This window comes from Furipterus horrens, unplaced genomic scaffold (genome assembly GCF_987537825.1).
Source record: "Furipterus horrens unplaced genomic scaffold, mFurHor1.1.pri manual_scaffold_15, whole genome shotgun sequence".
Lineage (NCBI taxonomy): Eukaryota > Metazoa > Chordata > Mammalia > Chiroptera > Furipteridae > Furipterus > Furipterus horrens.
Genome location: NW_028327185.1, coordinates 18,698,811 through 18,724,470, shown reverse-complemented (window position 1 = coordinate 18,724,470; position 25,660 = coordinate 18,698,811). Strand labels below are relative to the sequence as shown.

General features: G+C 45.2%; 1 protein-coding gene across 2 annotated transcripts in view; it reads right to left on the bottom strand.

Moving 5' to 3' along the window:
• The window catches only part of DISC1 (DISC1 scaffold protein), a 247,429-nt gene that overhangs the window by 128,905 nt on the left and 92,864 nt on the right, over positions 1–25,660 (bottom strand). The window contains exons 7-10 of one of the 2 annotated variants that reach the window (XM_090263359.1): positions 18,972–19,026; positions 14,288–14,390; positions 1,321–1,509; positions 643–946 (exon numbers count right to left, since the gene is read on the bottom strand). In XM_090263359.1, coding sequence (XP_090119485.1) covers positions 840–946; positions 1,321–1,509; positions 14,288–14,390; positions 18,972–19,026 — 454 coding nt within the window. In that variant the 3' untranslated portion in view covers positions 643–839. Of the gene's footprint in view, positions 1–642; positions 947–1,320; positions 1,510–14,287; positions 14,391–18,971; positions 19,027–25,660 lie in introns of those variants that run through there. The other variant, XM_090263358.1, reaches the window with a different exon arrangement.

Sequence of the window (25,660 nt, the reverse complement as noted above, 5' to 3'; positions counted from 1 at the left end):
TGGGAGAGTATGCTGCTATTCCTCAGTACTATAGTTATATATCAAGTTCAAGTGTATAGTCTCTCATTACATAAAAAAGAAGGCTGGGGGTAGGCAGTGAAAAAAAAAAAGAAGCTCTGAGTTTAGCCAACTTAGGGGTGTCCATCGCTAAAATACAAGGTAACAATGAACATCCTAACTCTGGGGAGAAACCTCTATAAAATTTAGTAAGCCTTTCAGACGAAAGTTATTCACATTCTAATGACACACCTAATTTCCGCTAGCTGATTTCAAATCTAGCTACCTAATATCTCTGGTCTTTTCTTACTTCTTCTGCAATAAGCATACTTTGTAAATATAATCATTATTAGTATATGTGTCTTTCATTTTCCTGGTAAACAATATTTCTGTAGGGACCATGATATGCTATATGTTACCTCTGCCCTCCTGAAACCTGGAGTTCCCAGGGAAATGAGAGGGTACACCCACCCACACATACACACCCTTTATAAGTTACCTCATTTAATCTATACCACTTGATCAAACTCTATGATGGATATTAGTCTTCTCGTTTTACTGGTAATGAAACAGGTTTCCAGCATCTAATATATTTTAAATCTGGATTTGCTTCTTATGATTTCATTCAGCATATCAGAAACTGAATCATCATAAATTCTTTATTATTTTTAAGAAGTAAGTTTTTAACTTAATCCATTTCGACTGAACTGGCAGTTTCCAAGACTATCCCTCGGGGAGCAAACTTCACGGTGACCTCAGTTACTCTTAACAACGAGAAAAGAACAGGAGAACACAAGCTCCCCAACAGGCAGCTAATTTGGCTGAGGCAGTTCTGGCGCCTCCTACATCATTCCTCCGGGGAAAGAAGCTCCCAGAAAAGCTCCCACAGAGAAGAGCCACTTCACGGTCTTTCTCAGTTCTCTCAGCATCAGCCTGCTTTCGTCCGGGGCTGTTCAAGCCAAAAAACAGAGCCAAGGAACAAAAGGAAGATAACTGTCAAACAGAGAAAATTCTCAAGACCTGTGCCAAGGGAAAGATTGCTCCAAATAATCACGAGGCCATTAGCAAATCCAGGGAGAGGAGGGGGAAGGAGACAGAAAGAGAAAGGACAAAGGACGTCACATTGATGCAAAACAAAAGCTGCCAAGAAATTCTACCCCATTTGCCAATGTTCCTGCCAAATAAAAACCGTCCAGAAGAAGGGTGGTATGCTCCAGGCGGCCTGCACAGTGACGTCCACGTGAAGCCCAGAGCGACCTGCCTGGCCACACCACACAATAAATCTCATAAATACATCACCCGGCGACACTCGTGACTTCTTACCGTGGGCTGTCTTCCCACGGTCCAGGTCCCTTTGCAGCCGGCTGTAATCTTCGCGAACACTCCCCAGCTTCCTGACGTTCCTGGAGCTCAGCACCGACAGCTTGTGGAGGAGCCCCTCCAGCCCTTCCCTCTCGGAGGCCAACGCTCGGATCTCCTCTGTGAGCTCCTTAGCCGTGCCAAAATGGTTGCCTGCAGCACGTTGTGGAGAGAAGGAGGGAAAAATTGATGGCATCCTCACATGTGGAAGGTTCAACAACACTAACATGTACTGGTAAAGGGGATGGACTTTGCAGCTACATCCAACTGCACGGACGTTCTTCTGTGGGGCAAGCTGAAAAGACACTGACCATCCTCCTTAAGCCAGAAACACTAGTCTCTTTATCACCTTATTCTTGTTATGTCTGTTCTAAGGGTTCCATTGGCCAACTCGCACCGTCGTGAAACATGATGACACAACAGTGTCCCAGTGAAACCCAGGGAAGCCACAGGGTAGCAGGACACTCAAACGTTCAAATGTCAAAGAAGTGAAATATTATTGTCAGGTGGAAAGGGACTTGGGCCTTGTAGGCAGGCGATACCTGAATTCAAATCTTAGTCCCACTGTTACTCTGAATGACACACTGATGACCTTGAGCAAAGAATGTATCATATGTAATTTCCAGGCAAATGTCTTATAAAATATGATTGCACCTGCTTCATAAGTGGCTGCAAGAATAAACATGAAATCCTGTAAAGCACTGAGCAAAATATTTGACAAAGTTGCAGGATACAAAGTCAATATACAAAAATAATTGTATTTCTAAATATCAGCAGCAAACAATTAGACGATGAATTTGTTTACGTACCATGTATGAAATATTTTAAAAGTCAAAATAAATAGGGATAAAAGTTAAAGACACGTGTGTAAGATGTCTACACAGAATACCATTTTTAAAACTCAAAAGAAATTAAAGCAAACAAGTAATTAGAAAGATATATTATATATGCATACATTGGAAAATTAAATATTATTCAGATTTCCATTTTCCTCAAATTGATCTATTGATTCAATAAAATTCTAATCAAAATCTCACATGGGTCTTTTGTAGAAATTGACAAGCTTATTCTAAAATATAAGAGAAAGTGCAAGCACCTAGTTAGACCCAAATAATTCTTAAAAGGTAGAACAAAGTTAGAGGACATAGATTCTTTGAATTTAAACTAACACTAAAGCTACAGTATGTCAGCACAGAATGGCACTGTCATAGAGATAAACAGACAACCAGGTCAACGGGAGAGAACAGACAGTCCCGATGTAGACCACACTCACCCAGGTGATCGATTTTCAACCAAAGTGCCAAAGCAAGTCAATGAGGAAAAGAGAGCACTTTCGACAAATGATACTAGGACATGAGCTACCTAAACGCGGAAAACCTTACCCTTGACCCACCCCTCAAATCATACATAAAATTTAATTACAGATGAATCACAGACCTAACTGTAGAAGCAAAAACTATAAAGCTTCTAGAAGAAAATATAGGAGAATCTCCCTCTGACTTGGGAGTAGGCAAAAAATTTGGATAGGACGCAGAAAATACTAACTATAAAAGAAAAATGGATAAATGGACTTCATCAAAATTTAAAAACCTCTATTCATCAAAAAAAATACCATTAAGAAAACGAACAGGCAAACCTCCGAGTGGGAGAAAACATCCACAATACATATGTCTGACAAAGGACTTGACTCCTACAACTCAATAATTAAAACACAAGTGACCCTGCCGAACAACGGAGAAATGACTTCCCAGGCACTCTACAAAGTGAGATATACAAATGGCTGATGAGCACATGAAAAAGTGTCAGTGATCAGGGGTCACCAGAAAAACGCTAGTTAAAGCTATAGAGAGTCCACTACAAAACCATTCAAATGGCTCACACTCGCTAGACGGGCAAGGATGTGGAACACACAGGACTCTCAGTCACAGCAGGAGTGTAAAATGGTACGACCGGCTTCTCATGAAGTCAAACACACACCCGTCCTTGAACCCATCAATCTCACGTCTTGGTATATACCTATGAGAAACGAAAATGTAATTAAAAAACGTGCTCGGATGCTCACAGTGGCTTGACTCCTGGTGGCCCCGGACTGGGAGCAGCCTGCATGTCCAACACCACGAGAACATGGCCACAGTGAGATGGCCACACAGCGGAAGAGCGCTCAGCGAGAAAAGGCAGCAGCTCTTCAGACACGCGGTGACGTGGAGCTATCTCCAAAACAAAAAGACACAGAAGAGTGCACACCACATGATTTCATTGATATAAGTTCTAGAACAGGCAAAACTAATCCCTGGGAAAAGCTATCAGAACAGGGCTGCCTGGGGCTTGTGACTTCCACAAGCTTTGCATTATAATGAAAATACAAAGAAAATGTTTCCCGGATTTGTGATTTCTATCCTGAAAAATGACCAAGTGAGGGCCGTTGTGGGTGGAGCCCCAATGGAGTGACGCCTGGGAATGAGCACAGGATGATGTTTCTGGGGTTATGAAAACATCTTGATAAGCCTGCTGATAACACAGGTGTCAAAATTCATAGAACTACACACTCCAGACCTGTGCGTTCTGCTGAATGTAAATCATCCCTCCACAAAAAGGGGCAAACACAGGGTTGCGCAAAAGTAGGTTTATAGTTGTTTATATGGAAAATGATACAATAATTAATAAATAATAATATAAGAATAAAATGTTTTGTGTATTTACAACAGTAAACCTACTTTCACCTCACACCATATACTGTGAAAAATTGAAATATTTATAGGAAAAATTAATACATCACATCAAGGAGTGCTCCATGGGAGTTTATTATAACTACAATCACAATAAGAGCTACAAAGCTTTTCTCCTTTAAATCTCACCAGGACCCTGGGAGGGATGTAGTGCCTTATATTATCTATTCAGAGATGAGCTTTTTTTTTTCTTTTTTAACATGTTAATATCTCTGATCCAGGGATGTGTCTTACAATCACTGTTAGCCAGGGGTTAGTCCAGACGAACTTATCATTACATGACTGTCATTCCTGGTGGCCTGGCTGACCACCCGCACACATCATTCAAGGGCCATCTCAGTCCTGGGAACTGCTGAAACCCTTCTGTGGGCATGGACTTGTAGGATCGGGAAAACACAAGCATTTCAAACCTGAAGAACAGGGTTAGGGCCTTGGCAGAAAAGCCCACAGAAAAGAGCAGTTCATTCTTGGAGGAAGAACAACTGGCATCACCAACAGCTTCACTGATACGAAGGCCCGTCACGTGCAGAAGCAGGGGCCGCAATGACTCGGTTTCAAAACATGTTTCAGAACTCACCCTGAACATGAAGGCATTTTAGGAAAACTTGAACCCATTTGTTTTCTTAATATTTTCCTTTAGAAAGAGTGACATGTGGTTTTTTAAAAGCCTAACTACATCTCAAAGAACTATTTGCATAAGTATAAAGTTTAAGCCACAGAAAGCATTGTATCATTGTTTAATCGGTAGCAACTTTTTTTCAGAGACGTATGTAAAATAATAGGGGTGAGTTTTATGTTCACTGAAATACATGTTGTTATCTCTACAGCCGAGAAAGCTGAAATCTAGAGAACTAAATATCTTGCAGAAGCTTACATAGTAATAAAGTACAGGGCAAGTTTCCAACTCAAACAAAACTCCTCTTAAGTACTAAACTGTGTTGTTTACTTCTTCATTAGTATTATTGTTGTTTAATAGGAACAGTTCAATCTGATACAAATATGGGAAAGGTTACAAATGTTTTCCCACTTTAAAGGCACTCCGAACACCCAGCACATATCACTTCTGCCCCTGATGACCTCAGTTCCCATTCTGTGATTACATACATGTCTTTTGAGACTATTTATTGTCTATCACATCGTGGGAAAATACAGGAAAGCACAAGGCAAAGCCCTACTTCCCAGGAGGTTCCCATTAAATAAAGGGGAGGGGAGAATGACATGAAATAGGCAAATGTTCACTAGGAGAGCTCAGAGAAGAGAGATTGTTCCAGAAGGGGAGATGGAGGCAGGTTTCCAGAAGAACACGGAGAAGCTGGTTACAGAGCCAAGAGCCCTGTCTTCAGTGGAGGGTAGGCAGCGCGTGACCAAGGTGGAGACCATGCTGACAAGAAGTGGATCCAAACGTTAGAGACCTCAAGGCCCAGCTGGAGGATCTGGACCCACTGAGGACAAACAAAATCCTGACGAGGAGGACAGATAGGATTGCCACAGGCTTTGTGTTACAATAGAAATACAATGAAAATGTGTCCCGGATCTGTGACTTCTATCCTGAAAAATGACCAAGTAAAGGCTGCTGGGGGTGTAGCCCCCAATGGCGTGACCCGCCCTGCTCTCTGGGGTCCTGTGGAGGACCAGCCCCCAAGGTGGACAGCCTCTGGCAGGGCAGACAGGGGCATCAGTCTGGCCTTCCCATGTCCTTCCTCAACTGGGGCTCAGGAAGCCTCAGCCTTACTGTTGGACCCATTTTCGAGTGTGAGATTTAACAAAATAGTGGGGTGGGCACCAACTGTGCCCCCCAAGACACCAGGCACAATACGCCACAGTGCGCAACGTCCTCCTGAGAATAGTTCAGACAGAAAAGACCTCTCAAAACAAACAGGAAGGAACCCCAGACAGCGAGTGCCTGTACAGAAGGTTGGCTGGAGACACATCCTCAGGCCCGCCGACGGCTCCTTGGAAGCCCTGGGGCTGAGGGCCCTTAACCACACATGAGAGATCATTCATTAAATCCTGGGTCCCTTCCTGGAGCCTACGGAACATGGCTTGGGAAAATGCCTAGTGACAGACGTGGAAATGTTATACATGCAGAATGAGTCAAAGTCTCAAAAAGCTAGTTAATGTCACAAAGCAAGCCATGACAAAATGCTATCCTGCCATCGGTTAATATTTCATATGCATTTTGGCCTCAGTTCCAAGCTCATGATGTAAATCACACTGATCACTGAAACCAGCCAAGAGCTCTAAGATGGAAATTCAGAAAGGCATAAACGCTGATCCCAGAAGAGTCCCATCAGTAACCCAGTGACCCCAATCTCCATCACTCTGATGGGCCCTTTCCTAAGTGCCACGGGAGGATTGCTACAGGGATGGATGTCCTGCCTTTGCCACTGCGCTCCACAGGTGTCTACAGTCTCACAGCAAGGGGTGTGCACCTGGGCATTCCCTCAGGGTTTTTTAAAGCCACTGTCAAAATATTTTATTCTATAAATAACACAACTAAAAACCTCTAGGCATACGCTGAAGCCGAAGCTAGTTTTGCTCGCCCTGTCGTTTCTAACTTTATCCTCAGCTTCTGAGTTTAAATATTTACCCCACACCCACTTCATAGTAACTGGGATCATTTACTGAGGCCGTTATTTGAAGGCCTGATTTTATGGATTACAGGGCTGTTGTTATATAAATTATCTCATTTAGTCTTTGCAACAATCCAGGAAGAGGGTCTTCTCAGAGTTGTCCTTGGTTTCCAGTTGAAGAAACTGAGACCCAGAAAGTGAGCAGCCCAAGGTCACAAAGTTCTGGAGATCCTATGTGAGGTCACTGAACTTGAACTTGGTTCTTCCAACTTCACATTAGGTGCTTATTGCACCAAATGCAGCTCACTGAGTGCCTTGGCCAAGTGGTCACAAGTCACTAGTAAAGCGAAGGAGCACAAAAGGGGTTGGGAATGAATCTTGCACTCAGGTGAGCTGTTTTCCCCACCCCAGGTCTCACTGTGCCTTCACCTAGGGGGACGCCAAATAGACTTGCCTGGGCCAAAAGACGTCCCCATTTGTAATGATCCTCCTAAAACTATCTACTTTTATCTACCCAAATTTGAGCTATACTTCTTTACCGAGAAAAAACATGAAGCCTGTACTGAAAATCATCAAACACCAAAAATAATAATAGAGTACTGCATCTGTTTCCTGGCACAACACCTACCTTCTGAGGCACATCAAGCTCAAGTCCACACGGTTGGGCAGCCCAGCACCCTCCTGGTGCAGAAGCCCCACTCGGGGACGTGAGGGTAGCTGCTGGGAGCTGGGGGAGCCGAACCAAAGCAACAAATGAGCTCCCGCCACTGCCCACCCTTGCCCCCAACCCCACCTCTCCACGGAGCCTCCTAAAAACTGGAATTTACCATTTTCTGTCAGTTTTATTTTGTGCTTTCAGCCACCAGGATTTCCTGAGACAGTGAGTAGGATTTTCTGTGGACAGAGCCCCATGACTAGTTTTGCACATCAAACATTTTAGACCATCACTTATCCCCTTCTCAGATAAGGGGAAGATAATGCTGGGAAACACAGAATTCTACATAAAACTTAGACTGCTTCTAACAGCCTGAGAGAACGTGGTGCCTGGTGAGAGAGTGAATCTACAAACACACGTGGCCAGGCCATAGGGAGAAATTGGACTCTGACCCAGAACCTGTAACAACCTACTCAGGAAGCCAAAGGCAATAACCAGTCCAGGATGGCAGGTGACTGTCTCCAATAATGACTCAGGAAGCTAAACATCGCTTCTGTAACAATTGGTCAAAGTGGTCACAATTGATTAGTAACTGACGGCTTCCCTAATTTTGTCTCTGCTTCCAACTTAGGACCAACCAGAAAAAGCCAGACACGTTCCTCATCCAACCACACAGGAGGCTCTAATCAGCTGCTTCCTGCTTCCCCAGGCCCACAGCCTCCAATCAGCACACCTGGAACCTTCCTTTTGCCTACAACACAGCTTCCTCTCTCCTCTGCCTGCCTTCAAGTCTCTGCCAAAACGCAAGAGATGGTGGCAGGCCTTCTTGCTATTGAGGGCTCTGAATACCAGCCTCTACTTTTCTCCTTTGCTGGTCTTCTTTTATTTCCACAATGGACAGACGTCATCTTTTTCTCGTCTCCTTGAGCCAGTGGTCTAAATCATGGACTTGTTTAGAGAGAAGGAAACACTCTGTGCTTCTCTAGGAAATCCAGCTTATTTCTAGAATTTTCTTAGTTCTCCCTGAATTATAAGCTAAGAAAGGAGATTTCAGGCTGTCATTTAGACACATAATGTCTGCAACTAAAGCATTTTAGATATAGATAATTTTTGTTCTTTATAAAGGAAAAGTCAAATCGGATAGAGCCATCTTTTTTAAAAATTGGCCTGGAGTGCCAGAGATGTCTTGACAATGCTATTTAAGAATACATGATTAAATAAATTATATAAACAAAATGAAAAAGACAACCTACCAAATGGAACAAGATATTTGCCACTGACACATCTGATAAGGGGTTAACATCCAAACTATATAAAGAACTCATACAACTTAACCCCCAAAAATCCAATTAAAAAATGGGCCGTTTTCCCATAAAGACATACAGATAGACAACCAATAGACATATGTAAAGATGCTCAACCTCACTAATCATCAGAGAAATTCAAATTAAAGCCACAATGAGATATCACCTGACACCAGTCAGAGTGGCTATTATCAATAAATCAACAAACAAGTGTTGACGAGGACATGAAGAAAAGAAACCACTGTGCACTGTTGGTGGAAATGCAAATTGGTGCAGCCACTGTGGAAAGCAATATAGTTTCCTCAGAAAAACCAAAATAGAACCACCTTATGACCCAGCAATTCTACTTCTGGGTAGTTACCTAAAGAAACCCAAACCACTAACCTGAAAAGATATCTGTACTCCCATGTTCACTGCAGCATTATTTACAATTGTCAATATAAGGAAGCGAGCAAGGTGTCCATCAATAGACGATGTGACAAAGAAGATGTGATGCATATATACAATGGAATATTACTTGGCCATAAAAAAATGAAATCTTACAACTCACGACGTACATATGGATGGACCTAGAGGGTATTATGCTAAGTGAAATAAATCAGATAAAGACAAATACCATATGATTTCACTTCTATGTGGACTCTGAACAAAATAAATGAACAAATAAAACAGAAACAGACTCACAAATGCAGAGAACAGACTGATGGTTGCCAGATGGGGGCTGGGTGAAAAAGTTGGAAGTATTAAGAAGTACAAACTGGCAATTACAAAATGGTCACAAGGCTGAAAAGTACAGCATAGGAAATATAGTCAATAATATTGTAATAACTATGCATGGGGCCAGGTGGATACTAGATTTATCAGGTGGATCACTGCACAAGTTAAATGTCTAACCACTATGCTGTACACCTGAAACTAATATAATATTGAAGTCCGTTGTAATTGAAAAATTAAAAAAGAATAAATGATTATCTGAACTGCTTGCTTTCTGAAAAGAGATAACAGAAGGCAGAGGGGAAAGAAAATATACCACAAACTGAGGGAATACCCAAAGGAGGCATGGAAATAACAAGTTCTGGGGATCAGCCATCAATAAACGAGGCTCCTTTTGAAAAAAAAAATTCCTCTTCGTGACTCTCTCCTGAGTGCCAGGGATTAAGCAAAGCCCAAGAAAAACATAGGGTGACTCAACAGACGGACCAGATCACTAACGGCGGAGGACTCGGGCGGCGAAAGCCTGGAGCCAGAAACGCAGGCACCATGTCAGTAACCGCAATTTCAGAGACCAGGCACCAGAGAGCGGGACCTTGACCCTAAGGGAGAGGAAAGGGTCAGAGCGCAGCAGGTGCCATGCCAGAACAAGACCACGATACCAATCAGGTTACGGAGCACAGACGGGGGTAGAGCTCCGTGACAGGGCCTGGGGGCCTGTCCAGGACTGTATCTCCGCAGCAGTACTGACCCCAAATCCGAGACGGAAGGCCAGTGGCAGGCAGGAAGAACGCTTGGTGCTGAGTCATAAACGTGGGCTATTGCCCCATAAGTACGTTCTGCTTCTTGGCAGGAAAAGGCCTGGGACCTGGAGGAGGACGGAGGAGACCACAGCTGTGACTGAGCTCAGACACAAGCACTCATCGCTAGAGTCGACCAGTGGTCAGGCAGGACCTAGGACAGTTCCAGAGAAGCTAGGCCCATACTTCTGCTGTTGACACCTTAGCCACAGACCCGTGTCAGCCTTACAGCCACCACACATGTTCTACAAGGTTCTGAGCCAGTCCCCTCACTCAGCTCCCTGGGAGCCAACAGCGTAGTGAGGGGCCCGGGCAGGGGGAGAGATTTCAGTGAGGGCAGCAAAGAGGTGAACGAGCCCTTATGGAGGCTTAGGTCCCTGTCACGGAGCGCCTTGCGAGGTCTTTGCTGTCACTTCATTTCCAGCAGCCAGTTCAACCAGGTGGGCCCGGGGCTGCCTTCTATGGAAAGAGGCCTCTCAACCTTGACCCAGAAAGTCCATGATGAGGCCCAAGGGCAGGAGGCCTGAAGTGGGCAGTTAGAGCAGACCTGCTCCAGGCCTCGGGGAGACACGCTTTTCCCTGGTTCAGCCGACTGGGCGGGATCCAGCCATAACAGTGAGCAGACCTCCAGGGCTCAGGTCAATAAATGGCCTGGGGACTCTATGCTTTGAACTCAGCCCTGAAAACCAGACGGACAGAGGAATCCTTAATACCAAGGAATAGTTCATCCTACTTCAGTGGGCAGGAGATTGCACAGACATGAGGGGCCAAAGCCACCTTGTAATAAGGGAGGTAGATGCCACTGCGGCCCTTTTGCTCCAGATGCATCAACCAAGAACCTTCACAGTACGTGGCAGCTGGCCAAGGGGTCACCTCCTGGCCAGATCTTTTCCCACTAATTTCGGAAACGGAGTTCTAACAAGGCACGGTGGCTTCTGTCCTGTTTGCTTTCACTCTCAGATCACCTGGTCTGGGGAAATCAGCTGCCATGTCAGGAGTGGCCCTATGGCCCAGCCCAGGAGAGGGAGCTGGGAAGATGACTGTCGCCCCACCCCCACATCGTAACAGCAACCTCATGAGACCCTGAGCTAGAGCCACTTCCTATGCTGCTTCTGAATCCCTCCCCCTCAGGAACTGCGTGATATCACAAATGTCTGTTGTTTCAAGATAAGTTTGGGGGTAACTGACCCCACACTAACAGACACACATGCCAGTTTCTGAGTCAAGGTCTTCAGAAATAAGGAACTACCATTTCCTGTCCTTGGGACACTCTCAGAACTTGGCAGCCATGCTGTAAGGAAGCCACACTGGCAACAGGGAGGCTCACAGGGACAGGAACCAGCAGACCGACCGACCTGCCAGTCATATGTACACATGACCTTGGAAGTGGATTGTCCAGTCCCAGTCAAATGATCCTATCTATCCCTGCCAGGTTGCACATTCACGGGTGGTGTTTTAAGTCACTAAGTCTTGAAGTGGTCTGCTATGCAGCAATCAATAACATGAACAGATTGTGGTATCTGAGGGTAATGTGCTGCTGGAACAAACCCCTAAAATTGAAGGTATTGATATTGGGACCAGGTAGAAGCTGAACAGGCCTCCATGAAGGCTGAAAGGGAAGCAAGAAAAATATCACTGGCAGCTGGATGCAGTGGGACCCTTGTAATGTAGTGACAGAAAGTCTGGAAACATTGTCAACTGAGGTAATAGAGAAAAGAGCTCTGGATGAAGTTCATCACGCAGCCAAGGAGATCCTAGGCAGAATATAGAAGTGCCCAATGGCTTCTGGTCGTTGCCTATGATACGATGCAAGGAAAGAGAGGGGAGTTAAAGAATACTCTGTTCAATATAAAGAAGCTAGGACTTGCTGAGTTTGAAAATAAAACTATTTCTCATTCCTAGTCTCTGCAGATAGCCAATGATTCTCAAATTAAGAAAAGGCCTCACCCTGGCTGGTGTGGCTCAGTGGATTGAGCACCAGCCTGTAAATCGTAAGGGTTGCTGGTTCGATTCCCAGTCAGGGCACATGCCTGGGTTGCAGGCCAGGTCTCCAGATGCGGGCATGTGAAGGGCAACCAATTGATGTAGCTCTCGCACACTGATGTTTTTCTCCCTCTCTTTCTCCCTTCCTTCACCTCTCTCTAAAAGTAAATAAATAAAATCTTTTACAAAAAAAGAAAGGAAGGAAGGAAGGAAGGAGGGAGGGAGGGAGGGAAAGGAAGGAAGGAAGGAAGGAAGGAAGGAAGGAAGGAAGGAAGGAAGAAAGAAAGAAAGAAAGAAAGAAAGAAAGAAAGAAAGAAAGAAAGAAAGAAAGAAAGAAAGAAAGAAAGAAAAAGAGAAAGAAAGAAAGAAAGACCTCGTTCCATTGACCAAATCCAAGATGGGGGATGTAAGACATGAATCATAGAAACTTTCAGACAGACGGACAGACGGACAGACGGACGAAAGGCTCTGTACAGTCTCAAAGGCATTTCTTAAGATCCTCTCCACCCACTAGGGCTTCTAAGAATTTCAAGGGTGTGGCCTTCAGCATCCACAAGATAGCCCAAGATGGAGAAGAGGCTGGTCTTGGAGCAGTTTGTCTACAGGAGTGAGGCTTTGCCATTCTGAAGGTACTAAAGTAGGACCGTCGGGACCCTAAGGGAAGCTCCTTCTCCTTCCTCCGGCCCTCCCTGCTGTGGGGTGCAGCTCAAAAGGACACAGACATCACATTATATGCAGAAGTTGCAAGAGAATGATGGCAACCCTGCCGCCTGCCCCACCCCTGGGGTAGCCATTGATTGGAAGGCCCATCATCAAAGGTCTAAAGAACAACCTGAAAGTAGGGAGACCACACGGTGAGCTCCCAGTCCGGTTACCTCAGGCCTCATCGATTTCCTGGCTGATCAAAGAACTGAACAGACAACCCAGGTCCCACATCCAATACGCCAGCCTAAGAATTCTTTCTGGGGTTCAGAAAAGAGACGGTTCACATTTGAAGACAGGGCTCTCTCTGCGGCCTGAGTGATACCTCCCCTCCCTTGGGCTTATTAGAGACACAGCCACCTGTCCTCCCAGGAAAGATCTATTGACTGAGAAAGGCAAAACCCTAACTCAGAAGCAAGACGGTGTTCACGCTTCTTTTTTTTTCTCAGCAAATGAGGCCATAATTCCAAGTAAATGGCACGAGAAGCTGTTAAGAGCCAAGGCCCCCATTCCCATTTCACTGTTCTCCTGGTTGTAAATAATCCCCGCGACTGCACCAGGAATGCAACTGCTCATTAGCTGCCAACATTACTTGTTTAATGATCTGGAGAGCAGAAGCTGCCAATTATTGTATTGCTTCTTAAAATGCCATTTAAAACCCATACATGTAATTATTATATCTTTTTGTTAAATTTTTATGATTTTTCTGAAGCTGATGAGCTGTGGGTTCATTCAACTTATAAAACTCAGAGAGTACTTGAGGATGTCACCATCCAATTGGGTTAAATATCCATGTGTCACCCCTGGACTCGCACCCCAACCTGCGTAGCCCAGGGCCTCAGTTTCCTGATCTGTCCCTTGAGGTCCCCGATCTGTCTCTCTCCCACCAACTTAATGTAGTTGTTGTAAAAATAAAATAAAATAAAACAGCAGAATGTTTAGAAGTTCTATTCAAAGGATAGGGTAAGATACTATTTTCAGAAACTCAGGCTTTCAACCTACTAATTAATGGAGCAATGGATCCCTTAATAACTACCAGATTAAGGAGGGATTATGATCCGTTGAGAATCTGTGACTAGGTTGTTACACTGGCTGCATCACCTTGTCTCCCGTTACCTACAGGAAGGGGTTGATCACATCCAGTAATCCCCACTGAGCACGTAGAGACACATAACGCTACAGAAACACTGGCTAGAATGCTGTGGCACACACAGCACGTCTAGTCTTAAAGTTTTAAAGAAACAGGAAGCAGAAGTCCAAAATATGGTACCTATACAAACGCACATATGTATATTTCAAAGTCTTACCCATCCCTTTATGAGAAGACCATGGGTTTTAGTGAAACTCCCCAGAAAAGCTCAGCAGTGTCTGAGTGTGACTTAAGTCACAGGCAGAGTGTCCACCAAGGACGAAACATGGATGGTGGTGGTCATCAGTCCACATCGACTGTTTCCATGTCTCCTCTATTTCCAGTTACCTGATACGGCGAGCATTTTGGCTTCAAGCAGGGCTGGTAGCTGGGTTTCAATTTCGTTCACCTTCTTCCTCAGAGTGCTGCACAGTCTCTCGGTTCTACACACCTAGAGCGAGAGACAAAATAGCCATGAATCATCATGGTAAAAATCAGAAGGCAGCGGAGCAGCCAGGTCAGAGATTTCTGGGTTTGTAAGTACTGAAAGGGGGTGATAAAAAGTAACTGGAGGAGAGTTCTTAAAAGCAAGTGATGCAGGGAGGTGGGGTGGGGGGAGAAGGAAGGAAGAAAGGGAGGGAGGGAAGGGCAAAGTAAAGCAAGCATTGGCATATTCCAAACATGAGGTCCTACACCTTTCAGGACACCCACACACGAAGCTAACATGAGCAAACGCAGCAGCACAGCCACAGGGTAAAATGACACTCCCACTGGGCCCACCACTCCTCAGGGCCTTTGCACCTACTCCCTCCTCCTGAAATACTCTTGCCCCAGGTAGCTCAGCCCGCTCACACCCTTCAGGACTCTGCTCACACATCTCCTGGGAAGAAAGGCCTGGCTGATCACCTACCTAAAGCAACACCCCGCCCTGGCAGCGTGGCTCAGTTAGTTGGAGCATCATCCCATACACACCAAGGTGGCAGGTTCGATTCCCGGTCAGGGTACATGACTAGGTTGCAGGTTTGATCCCCGGTTGGGGCGCGTACAGGAAGCAACAAATCAATATTTCTCTCTTACATCAATGTTTCTCTCTTTCTCTCTCTCTCTCTCCCTTCCTCTCTCTCCAATATTAATTTAACAAAAACATATCTTCAGGTGAGGATTAAGAAAAAAACAGACCTCTCCCTCCCTTCCTGCCTTTATTCTGCTTCACATTTTTCCATAGCATCCTCTCCAGCTGACACGCTATTTGTTCTTATTCCTTTGTTATTCCTATTGTCTCTCTCTGCTGGGACACAAGCTCTATGTGAGCAGGGACTTTGTCCTGTGTCTGGCACGTAGAAGGCAGCAGGTAAAGGGGCGCAGGCCTGAGATGATGGGGAGGCTCAACAGAACCCCGGTAGATGCTGACCGATGAGGCTTGGAGGGCAGATACTTGCGGGCAAGTCAGAGTTGAAAAATAGACAAGTAGATCGCAGCAAGATTTTCAGGTTTTACCATTTATTTTTCCAGGACACTCCACACACTACACACTTTTCTTTGCTTTTTCAAAAATAGCAAAATTTTTAAATCTCAGTTTCTTTTTCCCAAATGTCTTAAGCTATTTTTTACTTTGTTTGCAACAAAAACATCACAAAGTTTTCTTTTCTGTTTAAGGCCAAAACTTCATGTCCAATTGATGTCAATACTCAGATTAATGAGCTACTTAGCTAAAGTTCCAGTGCAACAGAAGCATATAGCACAGCTGGGGAACTATGGGGACACTCGAGGGTGACCCACAAAGCATGTTCCCTGGAAGCATCCCTCTCTTCTTGCTGAAAATATAAGATCCCATTCAACAACTGAAATTAAGCCATTTTAGTTCACAGAGCCCAAAGAAAAAACAAAATTTAATTTTCCCAGAAGAATCTAGGTCTTGCTAGATACCGTCAACTTGAAACGTTTCACTTATCTCAGACTGAAATTGAAATTGGCCTTAAAATCAAAGCAGAGCTTGCCATCCGGCCTACAATGTTCCACCATGTCTCCCACGGCCTTAAACAGGGTCTTTTCCAATAAGCAGCAGCAAGTTCCCAAATCTCTTTATGAAACTCACTCTAGATGAAGTGATAGCATGCTGGCCTCTCCAAAAAGGCTGTATCCGCAGGGCTGAGCACCCACACGAACAAAGTGGTCAAATCCAAGACCCTCTCAAGGGCCCTGGGATTTGTCAGGAGGCCAGAACTGGGAGTTAAAAAGAAGACGGTCTGGTCACCATCCCCCAGAGCAAAGACTCAGGCGGCCTTTGCGCCCCCTGACTGACATACCCCCTCCCTTCATCCAACAAAGCCATCCAAGCCCCAGGATATTTCTGTTAACTCCAGAACACCAGCCGTAAGTCTTATGTCTCCTCCAGTTCATATCCAATATTTCTGATTTTAGTTAACAGGATCTGTTAATCATAATTGGGTCAGTTTCTCCTTTGTTAAGCAAATCTATCCTTCAAACTGTCACTGTTAATAAGGAACAACCTCTCTGAACCTTTTTCAATTGCAAAGTACATTCTTTCAGGCACTGCTGGATGTAATCTAATAGCTACCAACCTCCAGATATCCCATTTATTTCCCACTATTTCTTCCATCTCATTTATCCCTTAATTGCCTTTGGTTTGGGTGACCCATAAGGGTAGAAGAAACGCAGTGAGTGGAGGGAAGGTTCTCTCTCTCTCTCTCTGAGGGAGAATCAAAAGATTATCAGCTCTATAACTCATACACTAAGTCAAGAAAACACTGCCAAGCTGTGACTTTCCCCTCAAGGTCACCAGTCAGTCAAGTCCAAAGTGGAAGGAAAGTTATCCTGTGTGACTGGGCAGTTTTGTTTCAGTTCTCTGCAGACTAATATACGCCCCTCGCCACACGTATTTGCCCACATACATACCCACCTGTACACACACACACACATGCATACACCCCAGAAAACGTGCATCTCCTTTTTATTTCCAAGTAAGATTGGACCCTCGGGAACTCATTATCAATGGAGCTTTTCCATTTACACTTAAAACCTTAAACATGAGCTCCTTAATCTTTTTTTTTAATAATTTATTTGTTTATTTTATTTTTTTAGAGAGGGGAAAGGAGAAAGAGAGGGAGAGAAACATCACTGTGTGGTTGCCTCTCACTCGTGCCCTCAACTGGGGACCTGACATGCAACCTAGTCATGTGCCCTGACTGGGAATCGCACCAGCAACACTTGGTTCGCAGGGAGCTCCTTAATCTTATGGAAAAACAAGGGAAGTATAAGTTTCTGTGAATGCATTGGAGAAGGTATGCACACAAAGCTACCCACTTCTTGCATTGGGACAAATCCAGTAGCTTTAATGGGAGCTGGAGATCATCCCCAAATCTGAAAGCAGTATGCATGTGTGTATACGTGTGTGCGCACAATGTGTCCCATGAAACCCACACGTACAAGCACCATCTATGTTATGTAAGGTTGGCACCCACACACCCGCTGCTGGGACCCAGACACAGGCCTAATGCACACACAGCAACACTCAACGCAAACCCAGGAGTCCTCCCACCCTTTACTTCTTTGCAGAAATCAGAACGCACCGATAAGTGGCACGTATTTATAGCTGAAGATTCAGGAGAAGGAACGCGTCCACCAGCTGCCGTCCTCACCCCGCTGTGCTCCTCTGGGAGGTCACAGAGGCAGACACTGACAGGGTGTGGAGACTAGTGGGTGACATGGCTGTGACTTAGTAGGCAGAAGTTCAGGTCTGCTCCCTAAACCCTAACCCCTCCTGCTTCCCAGGAGAAAATTGGCAAAGTGAGGCAGCCTCCCTTACCCCTGCAGTCGGGCTGGCTTGGGTGGGGGCGGGGCTGTCTCAGGTCACTCAGCAGGGGAGGCTGAGATGAGAGCCCTTCCCCCAGGCTCTGCCTGGGGACTCAGGTGGGCTCATCCAGCCCTTCTCTGGGCCTACACTCCTGGGAAGTTCTCTGGGATCTGGGTCCCTGGGCCCAATGCCATTGTGTTGTCAAGACGTAAACCTAAAAGGGAGGTCTCCTTTCTGCATAATAGCTCATCAAACTGCTGCCATGCGGTGTGAGTTCTAGCAAAATCATTAAATGCTGTTTTCAGAAATGAATTAGACACAAAAACTGGGAGAAGGGCCAGAGTAATTGGAGATTTCTGCCAACAATACAGCCCCAATCTCGGCTCAGCTGTGTGACCCACGAGCCCCTTGGCAGGTCCTCCTGGTCTCTTTCCCTGCACACTGAGAACACGAGAGATTCCTTCCAGGCCAGCAGACTCTCGTCAGCTTCACTCTCTGCTCAGTTACCTGTTCTTTTCACCTTTCGACCATCTTATACGATTCATACCCCACTCTCCGCCCCACGTTCAGTGATAACTCACAGAGTAATTGCTCCACCTTCACAGCTTGTCAATCACTCGGTCGGCTATAAGCATCTCTACAGGGAAGGGTTCTGCTCTGTAGACTGTGGTTATCCTAACCAACCAGACACGACTGTTTAGCTGCGTCGACGGCGCTGTCCTGGGGTGTGATGAAGGACTGCTCTGTTTCTACCCAGACCAAGCCTGATGTGAAGCATAAGTGGCAGGTGCAATAGGCAAATTGACTCTGAAGTCAATCTGAAAACTTTACAAAACAATCACCTTCTCTACCATTTCCCGGTGTTTGTGAGGAACCTGAACCTCACCCTCCTGGGAGGAAAAGTAATTGATTTCTCACGTCAATCCCATCCTGAAAGGCTTGCACAGCAAAGGCATTTATTCGATTGTGCACGTCAGCAGTCATTGTCCTTCCCCAGCTCTGCTCCCTCTGAAGCAAAGGCCGAGCCGACCATCCCGGGAGGCCCGCAAGCCAGCTCCCCCATGGAGCTGCCCAGCCCTGGCACTGCTGGCTCAGCACTTGGCTGCAGAAGGAACGGTGTTTCTCCAGAGCCCACGCGTTCCCTGAGCCAAACGTGAAATGAAGTCAAAAGAAAACTCCAGAGATTTCTTTAGAAAATGGGCATATGAAGGCACTTACCTTCGCAGTGATTTCTTTAAGTGACAGGGTGAGGGGTTTTATCCTTTCCTGGAGGCTAGAAGAATTAAAGAAAGATATTGGTCTTCTTGGTATCACAGTTCAATCCCACCCCATATAAAAACCCTGGGAAACACTGGACCTCCATCAGTCCAATGGCTAAAGACCAGTAGGAAAGACGATGCTCAATCAGTTCCACTTGACTGTGGAGTTAATGTGCTGCTGGGAAGCAGATTGTCCCCCCTAATTGTGCCTAACTTGGGCCAATATTAAAACTTGTTATTGCTTCCACAGGGCACATCTACTGATAGAGTGAAGGAACAACCCAGATGTGCTCCTGGCACCAGAGGATTAAAATTTACATTCCTGTAACTACCTTCCAAAAGATGATGGTCTACCCAGGACAGTGTTTCGCAGGCAAGTAATCAAGTTGATCGATCTGGGTGCACATTTGTACTAAGCGCCTTCTGTGTCAAGCAGGGAGGTGGAGCATACAGGAGGCACATGTATTTACGTGTAAATTACATCTAAAATAGAATTCCCTTGCCCTTTTGGCTTTTCTCTGCCTCTTCTTCCCCTTCCCACTATTCACCTTGACATATTCATTCATTCATGTAATTCCTCTCTGCCCCCACTGGAATGTGAGTCCCACAAGTGCCACAACTGTCTGTTGTGTTCACTCCTGTGTCCTCGGTGCTTAAAACACTTCCTGGAGCTTAGAAGTGGGCACTCAGTCAATATCTGCAGAATGACGAATGAATGAAGAAACTAAGATGCAGATCGCTGTTACCTAATGGAGAAGATACATGCAGCCAATCAAGTACAGTATAAAGCAAGATGAATGCGTTGCTATTAGGGGAAGAGAAACCCAATAATGGATCAACCTGTTAGCTAACTACTGTCACAGGCAGAATATCGTCCCTAGGCAGGCAATGGAGACAATAGCTTGTGTAGCAATTTAGAAACTAGGGGGTTGGTAGGAAAGTTACTGGGGGAGCTGGAAAGAACAGAGCCTCAAAGGAAAAAGGAGGAAGAATGAAATTTTGGGGAGAAGATGAACCCAACTGGACCAAATGGTTCACAGTCAATTGTGAGATAAAGTGGAAAAAGGGAGTGAAGATTTCTAATAGAGAGAGAGGTGGGAAGGATGGGAGGAGGAGGTTCTTCTGCATCTGTAATATTTATTTATTTGGGAAAATAAAGGGGGGAATGCTAATAGTTGTTTAATCTCAGTGGGCGATAAATGAGTATCTGCTGGATTTTTCACCGTGTTTGGAATATTTACAATTACAATCATTTTCAAAGGAACACCAAGGACAGTCTATAGTCAGCACCGAAGGCCAGCTAAGGATTTCTGAGCTTCATCCCACAGTAAATGGGAAATCATTCCATTTTTTGAGCCGGAGAGCAACCAGGTAGAAATGGGGTTTTCTGGAAAATTAACCGGGCAGCACTGAGAGATAGTTTGGAAGGAGAAGCACTGATGTGATAAGCCAGCAGGAGCCTTCAGCCCAAACCGGATGGTGAGGTCCCAGGGCCTGCAGAGCGAAGGAGGTCAGGAAGGGAAGGATGGATGGGGCCTCTGACTGCGTGATACTACAAAGCTGTGAGAGCGTCTGATCTGGAGCTGTCGTCCATCTGTCCATCCACAGGCTCGTTAACTCTTCCAATTTCTATTGGGCACCTAGTAAGTTAGAAACGTGGAGCTCAAAGACATGGTTCCTGCCTTCCACAGCTGCCAGACAGAAGCTCAAAATGGAACAAAAGGGGACAGGTACTGGAAGAGCAGTGGCCCCTTGGTCACACAGTGAGCTGCAAAGGGGAGGTCAGGTTTTCTGGGGTAAGTTTTGGGGGGTTGAGCCCATGGCAGGGGTTGCAAAGAACAGTTTGCTGTTCTTCAACTGTACAAACTGGTTTGAATATCATCACCTCCACCAGCCTGTGATTTCTGAGCACAAGCAACCCCGTTTCCATTGCAAATCCCCAGAACTGGCGTGGTTCCATTCTAACCGACGTCATCACCGCTGCAGACCTCCATTCAGCAGACGAAGGCGTCCCTGTCAAACTGAGGCCAGCCAGATGCAGGAGGTGAGAGCTGAGAAGCAGCAGGGCACGTGGCAGCAGAGTTTTCTGAAATCGGGAGTCACAAGGTGACAAAGATCCACGTGCTCAACGGGGATGGTAGAAACAGCACGTGGAATCCCCACCGGCTGGAGGGAGGCCGAATGTTTTGAAGGGGGGTAGGTCTGAGTGGCAGCTAGCATGGAGAGTGGGAGCAGACCAAGCCCTGGAGATGTTGGGGAGGGAAGCGCGGAAGAGTCAGCAACGGGCCTGTACCAGAGCTGCTCCCTGCTGCCACCTGCTCTCCAGACTTCAAACCTCGCCAGGCCCGTGGGAGTCCGTCCATCCAATAACTTCTCCTGTCGGTTCACCGCAAAATTGATCCTATATGAGCATTTCATAGTATCTTATAAATAGGTTCTCCCAGCCACACACAAAGACTGGTGCAGGCATCAACAATTACGACAGATGGGTAGTGTGTCCAGTTACTGACCCTAAAAACTTAGCTGACCAACATGGCAGCACCTTTACCTAACACTCAACGGGCCGAGCGCCACCTTCCAGGGTTACACAATCCATGGGTCTTGGCTCCGCTCTGGTCTTTCCCAGAAAGAAAATCAGTCTGTTCTCGGAGATCCACGTTAGAGCAGGGAGGCAGTGATGCAGATAATTGAATGCGTTGTTTTATATTTGATCTGATTTATACCTAATTTATCTAATTTATACTATATTAGCTTTCGCAGTAGATTTACCTGCCTAATTATGTTTTGCTCAGGCTAATATTAACATTAGTTGCGTCCCTGGGGTAGACGCCAAATGAAAGCAACAGGGGGCAGAACAATATGAATAATCTACACGCCACACGAGTGGTTCTCGAGCTATTTTTAGTGGTAGAACTCTTTTAAACAAATTTTACACAGAACTGTATTGTATACAATAGATAGCAGGCGGTCTGTTCTGGCTGAGGTGAGCTGTCCGGTCTAGGGCAAAATGATGTCACATGGACCCCAAACCCGCTGTGGCCCTTGAACCATGTTTCCAGGAGCCGAAATACTATTGAAAACCACCAAATTAGACAAGTTAAATGTTCGCTAAGAAAGTTACATGTGCTTCAATGATTAAAACTAGTCCCTGTGTTTCTTTCAAGTTTGCATAACCGTTATGACAAATAAGAACGGTTGTCTCAGATCAAATTACACTGTGTCCTAGAAACACATAAACTGCCTCCACAAATTAGCCTTCTCCTTGCCCTCCTCCATCCCAGTTCCATCCCGTGCCTTGTTTAGTAAAAATAAGTTTAAGAATGAGAGACTTTTCCTGAAGCAAATTAGAAATGACATAAAGGGCAAAATGACAGCTACCTTAGCAGAGGCACCACTTGGGTCTTGAGTTAAAAAAGAAAATACATTGACATTAACAACCTTGCCAATTACTGCTCAGTCCTCGAACCTTCTGTTGGGGGCAAGTGGTTAAGAAAATGACAGTAAAAACAGCTTTAGGAAATGCAAGATTTTATCTCCTTGGCCTTTTTCGTCCCTTGGACCCTTCTCTCCTCACAGCTGATAATGTCACATGTCACCAGTGGGACATACACAGCCAGAGACAGGCTTCAGATGATCTGGTAAAGGCATGATAGGGCATGTACTCTCATCAGGAACAAGCCATTCTACGTGGTGGTAAAAGCCACCAGGCTGGTTAGCTGAGACATTTACTCTTGGGACAGGCAGAGAGCTCCAGGACCTCCACTGGTCACCCTCGCCACCTTGGCCCAGCACGGGATCTCTCTCCTGTTCAGTGGCGGGACGGAAGCATGATAGCATCATAGACACAAACACACATGCTCATCACACAGCTAGCTCCTCTTTTGGGGATCTTAGGGAGAACGAAGTATAACAATTTAATAAATCATTCATACAAAGAACCATACCTTTATAGAGTAAGGAGATATTTTAGAGTAATCCAAAGCACAAGAATTTGTGACTAGGATAAAGTAAATATAATTGACATCTCCCTCTGGCCCAATCAAAGGAGACAAAATGAAAGAACCAAAGCAAAAAGGGACAGAAATAGTGAGACTTTTAGTCTTTGATCCTTTCTCTGGATATGATCACATTCGTGATGCAAATCCCCAATGGATGCTCCTCTGAACTTCAGGGATGCTGGGTCTGAACCTTAACTAAGAGGCTACACTCTCTTACTCTGCAGTCTGCGTGGTCAAGTCCTAACTCAGCAAACTGAGGCTGACATGTCATATTTTATAAGACCACAAACTCGTTTTATTATTTTTTTTTATTTTATTGATTCTAAAGAGAAGGGAACAGAGGGAGAGAGGAAGAGAAATATTGATGTGAGAGAAAAACATGGATTGGTTGCCTCTCGCACCAGCTCCGACCGACGATCGAACCCACAACCCAGGCATGTGCCCTAGTAGAAATCAAATCAGCAACCTTTCAATCAACCAACTGAGCCACACTGGCCAGGGCACAAATTCTTTTTAATAAAATACCTCTATGTAATTGCTATTAAGTATTCCTAAAAAAAATAACAGAGAAAGAAAGGAAAAGCGACTTCCTGGGGTCGAGGTGCTGAAGCGAAGATCCTGAACAGAGAAAAAGAGCCACGGTAACGAAGTTACAGGACTTGCAGAATCTTCCAAATTTGCTGGCATGAGTCAGAGCACACATGCAGGCACATGTGTACACACACACACACCCTCACCCCATGCCATCTCTTGCCAGTTCCCATCCCCACTGGGAAACTCGGCCTGACATTACAGTCACAGCTGGCACCTAGTCCAGTTCCATCAAACGTCACCGCTTTGTTTTCATCCAATTAACTTGGCATTCGGCGTCTCCCAGTACTCCTAGTGTTAATTCAATGACCTCTTTCTCACTGCCTCTCAAACAATTTTATTCCAAACTGAAACTGTAATTTATATGCCAGAACCACTTTGACTCACAGACATTTTTTCTACAAGAGATTTTAGTTACTGAAGAAAGTAGAAGTGAGAGTAGGGGTAAAACTATGAGCGGCCTTCTGTTCAGATCCTAACTCCTCCCCTTCCCACCCCTTCCCCCAGGTTGTTTAATGAGACCTTTTTGCGTACGATAAGAAATAAATTACTGGCCTCTTATTTTTTAAAGACTGGTAACCAAGTGGGCTTTCAACTATTTCCATAACCAAATGTACTTAAACATTCAAACAAGATTTCAGCTCTTGGGCTCCAGAGTTTTTCTCCACAAAACTCCTGTGACTTCAAAGCTGCAAACGTTATAACCCACGGGGCCTATGCTCCTACCTCTGGGTTTATTTTATTAAGTGATTCAAAGGCGACTTCAGATTTCCTAATTCCGACAACTTAATAAGTCATGTCCCATTGCTCCCAGGGTGTTTTCAAGAAATACCCTGAACTGCCTGCATTTCCATTCAATACCAATTTTTTTTTAATATATGCTGTTTCTCAAAAATTTCTAAGCATGTGTGCTTTCTACAACTATGAAGTTTGTCCAAAAGGTTTTGCTTTCCGTTTTGGGTTAATTATGCTTTTCTGAATCATCTTTAATTACCTGCCATCTGGCTAAGAATGAGCATATGCACAACTAAAGCCTGCAGAAACCGTTCCCACCTTACATTTCTCTCAGGCGCTTCCAAAATCTGCTGACAAAGCAATAGATCAGTCGGACTCCCAAAACCGAGGAATGTCATCAATTTCATTTCCTAAAATGCCTCAGTGGGTAAAAATGCATGCATTTTATTGGATCAAGGCTGCAAAAATAGGCCACTGATGAACGAGATGAATGAAGAGCAGGAAAAAATGTCCATTTGGCTAAACAAGTAACTGAATGAGGAATCCAAACACCAATATCAATATGACTCAAAGAGGAAGCTGAGGAAATTTGCCAAGTTTGCAGAAGTACACAGTAGTAAGGATGGTGGCAGCCAGGGAGAACACCTTCGCCAGAACAATCCCCACATGTCTGGAGCAGGTCCCACCCCAAGTACCTAAAAGCAACCCAGAGGTTCCGGTTCGGTCCCCAGCATCCTGGGGATCAGCACAGAAGAGATGACGCACGCATCAGCAGCTTGGAAAGAGCGCTCTGAACAATTGAACCCCCAGCCAGCAGTGAGCTGACAGTTCCAACCTGGGACTGTTCCCTGCATCCCTTGAAAGGGGCCTCAGTGAGCAGAACAGATCCACCTCCTGCCGGTGAGCTTTAATCCTTGAGCTCAAGGTATGAGGAACTGTTTCATCTGGGGAGTTCAATTAACATCTGAGGAATTAACTAGGAACAGGAACACACAGCCTACAAACAGGAAGCGTTCTTGGGATGTGTCCGAATCAGAAGTTCTGATGAAAGGGAAGAGAAGGTTGTAGGAGACACCCAAACCGCAAAGAAATTAAGTAGAGAACACTTCTCAAGGAGATAATAATGGAAAATAAAAATTGAAAAGGACCAGGAGGAAAACTTCTAAAATTGGCTGCTTGCACTGACATATGCCAAGAACTGATCTGCAGCCATGGTACTGGCACCTGCTACTATGGTGTTAAGGTTATTATCGCCCATCTTTGAGAATCCGTGCGGCTGTAGTTGAAAATAATTAACCTGATGCCTAAGTTATGACAGAGGAAT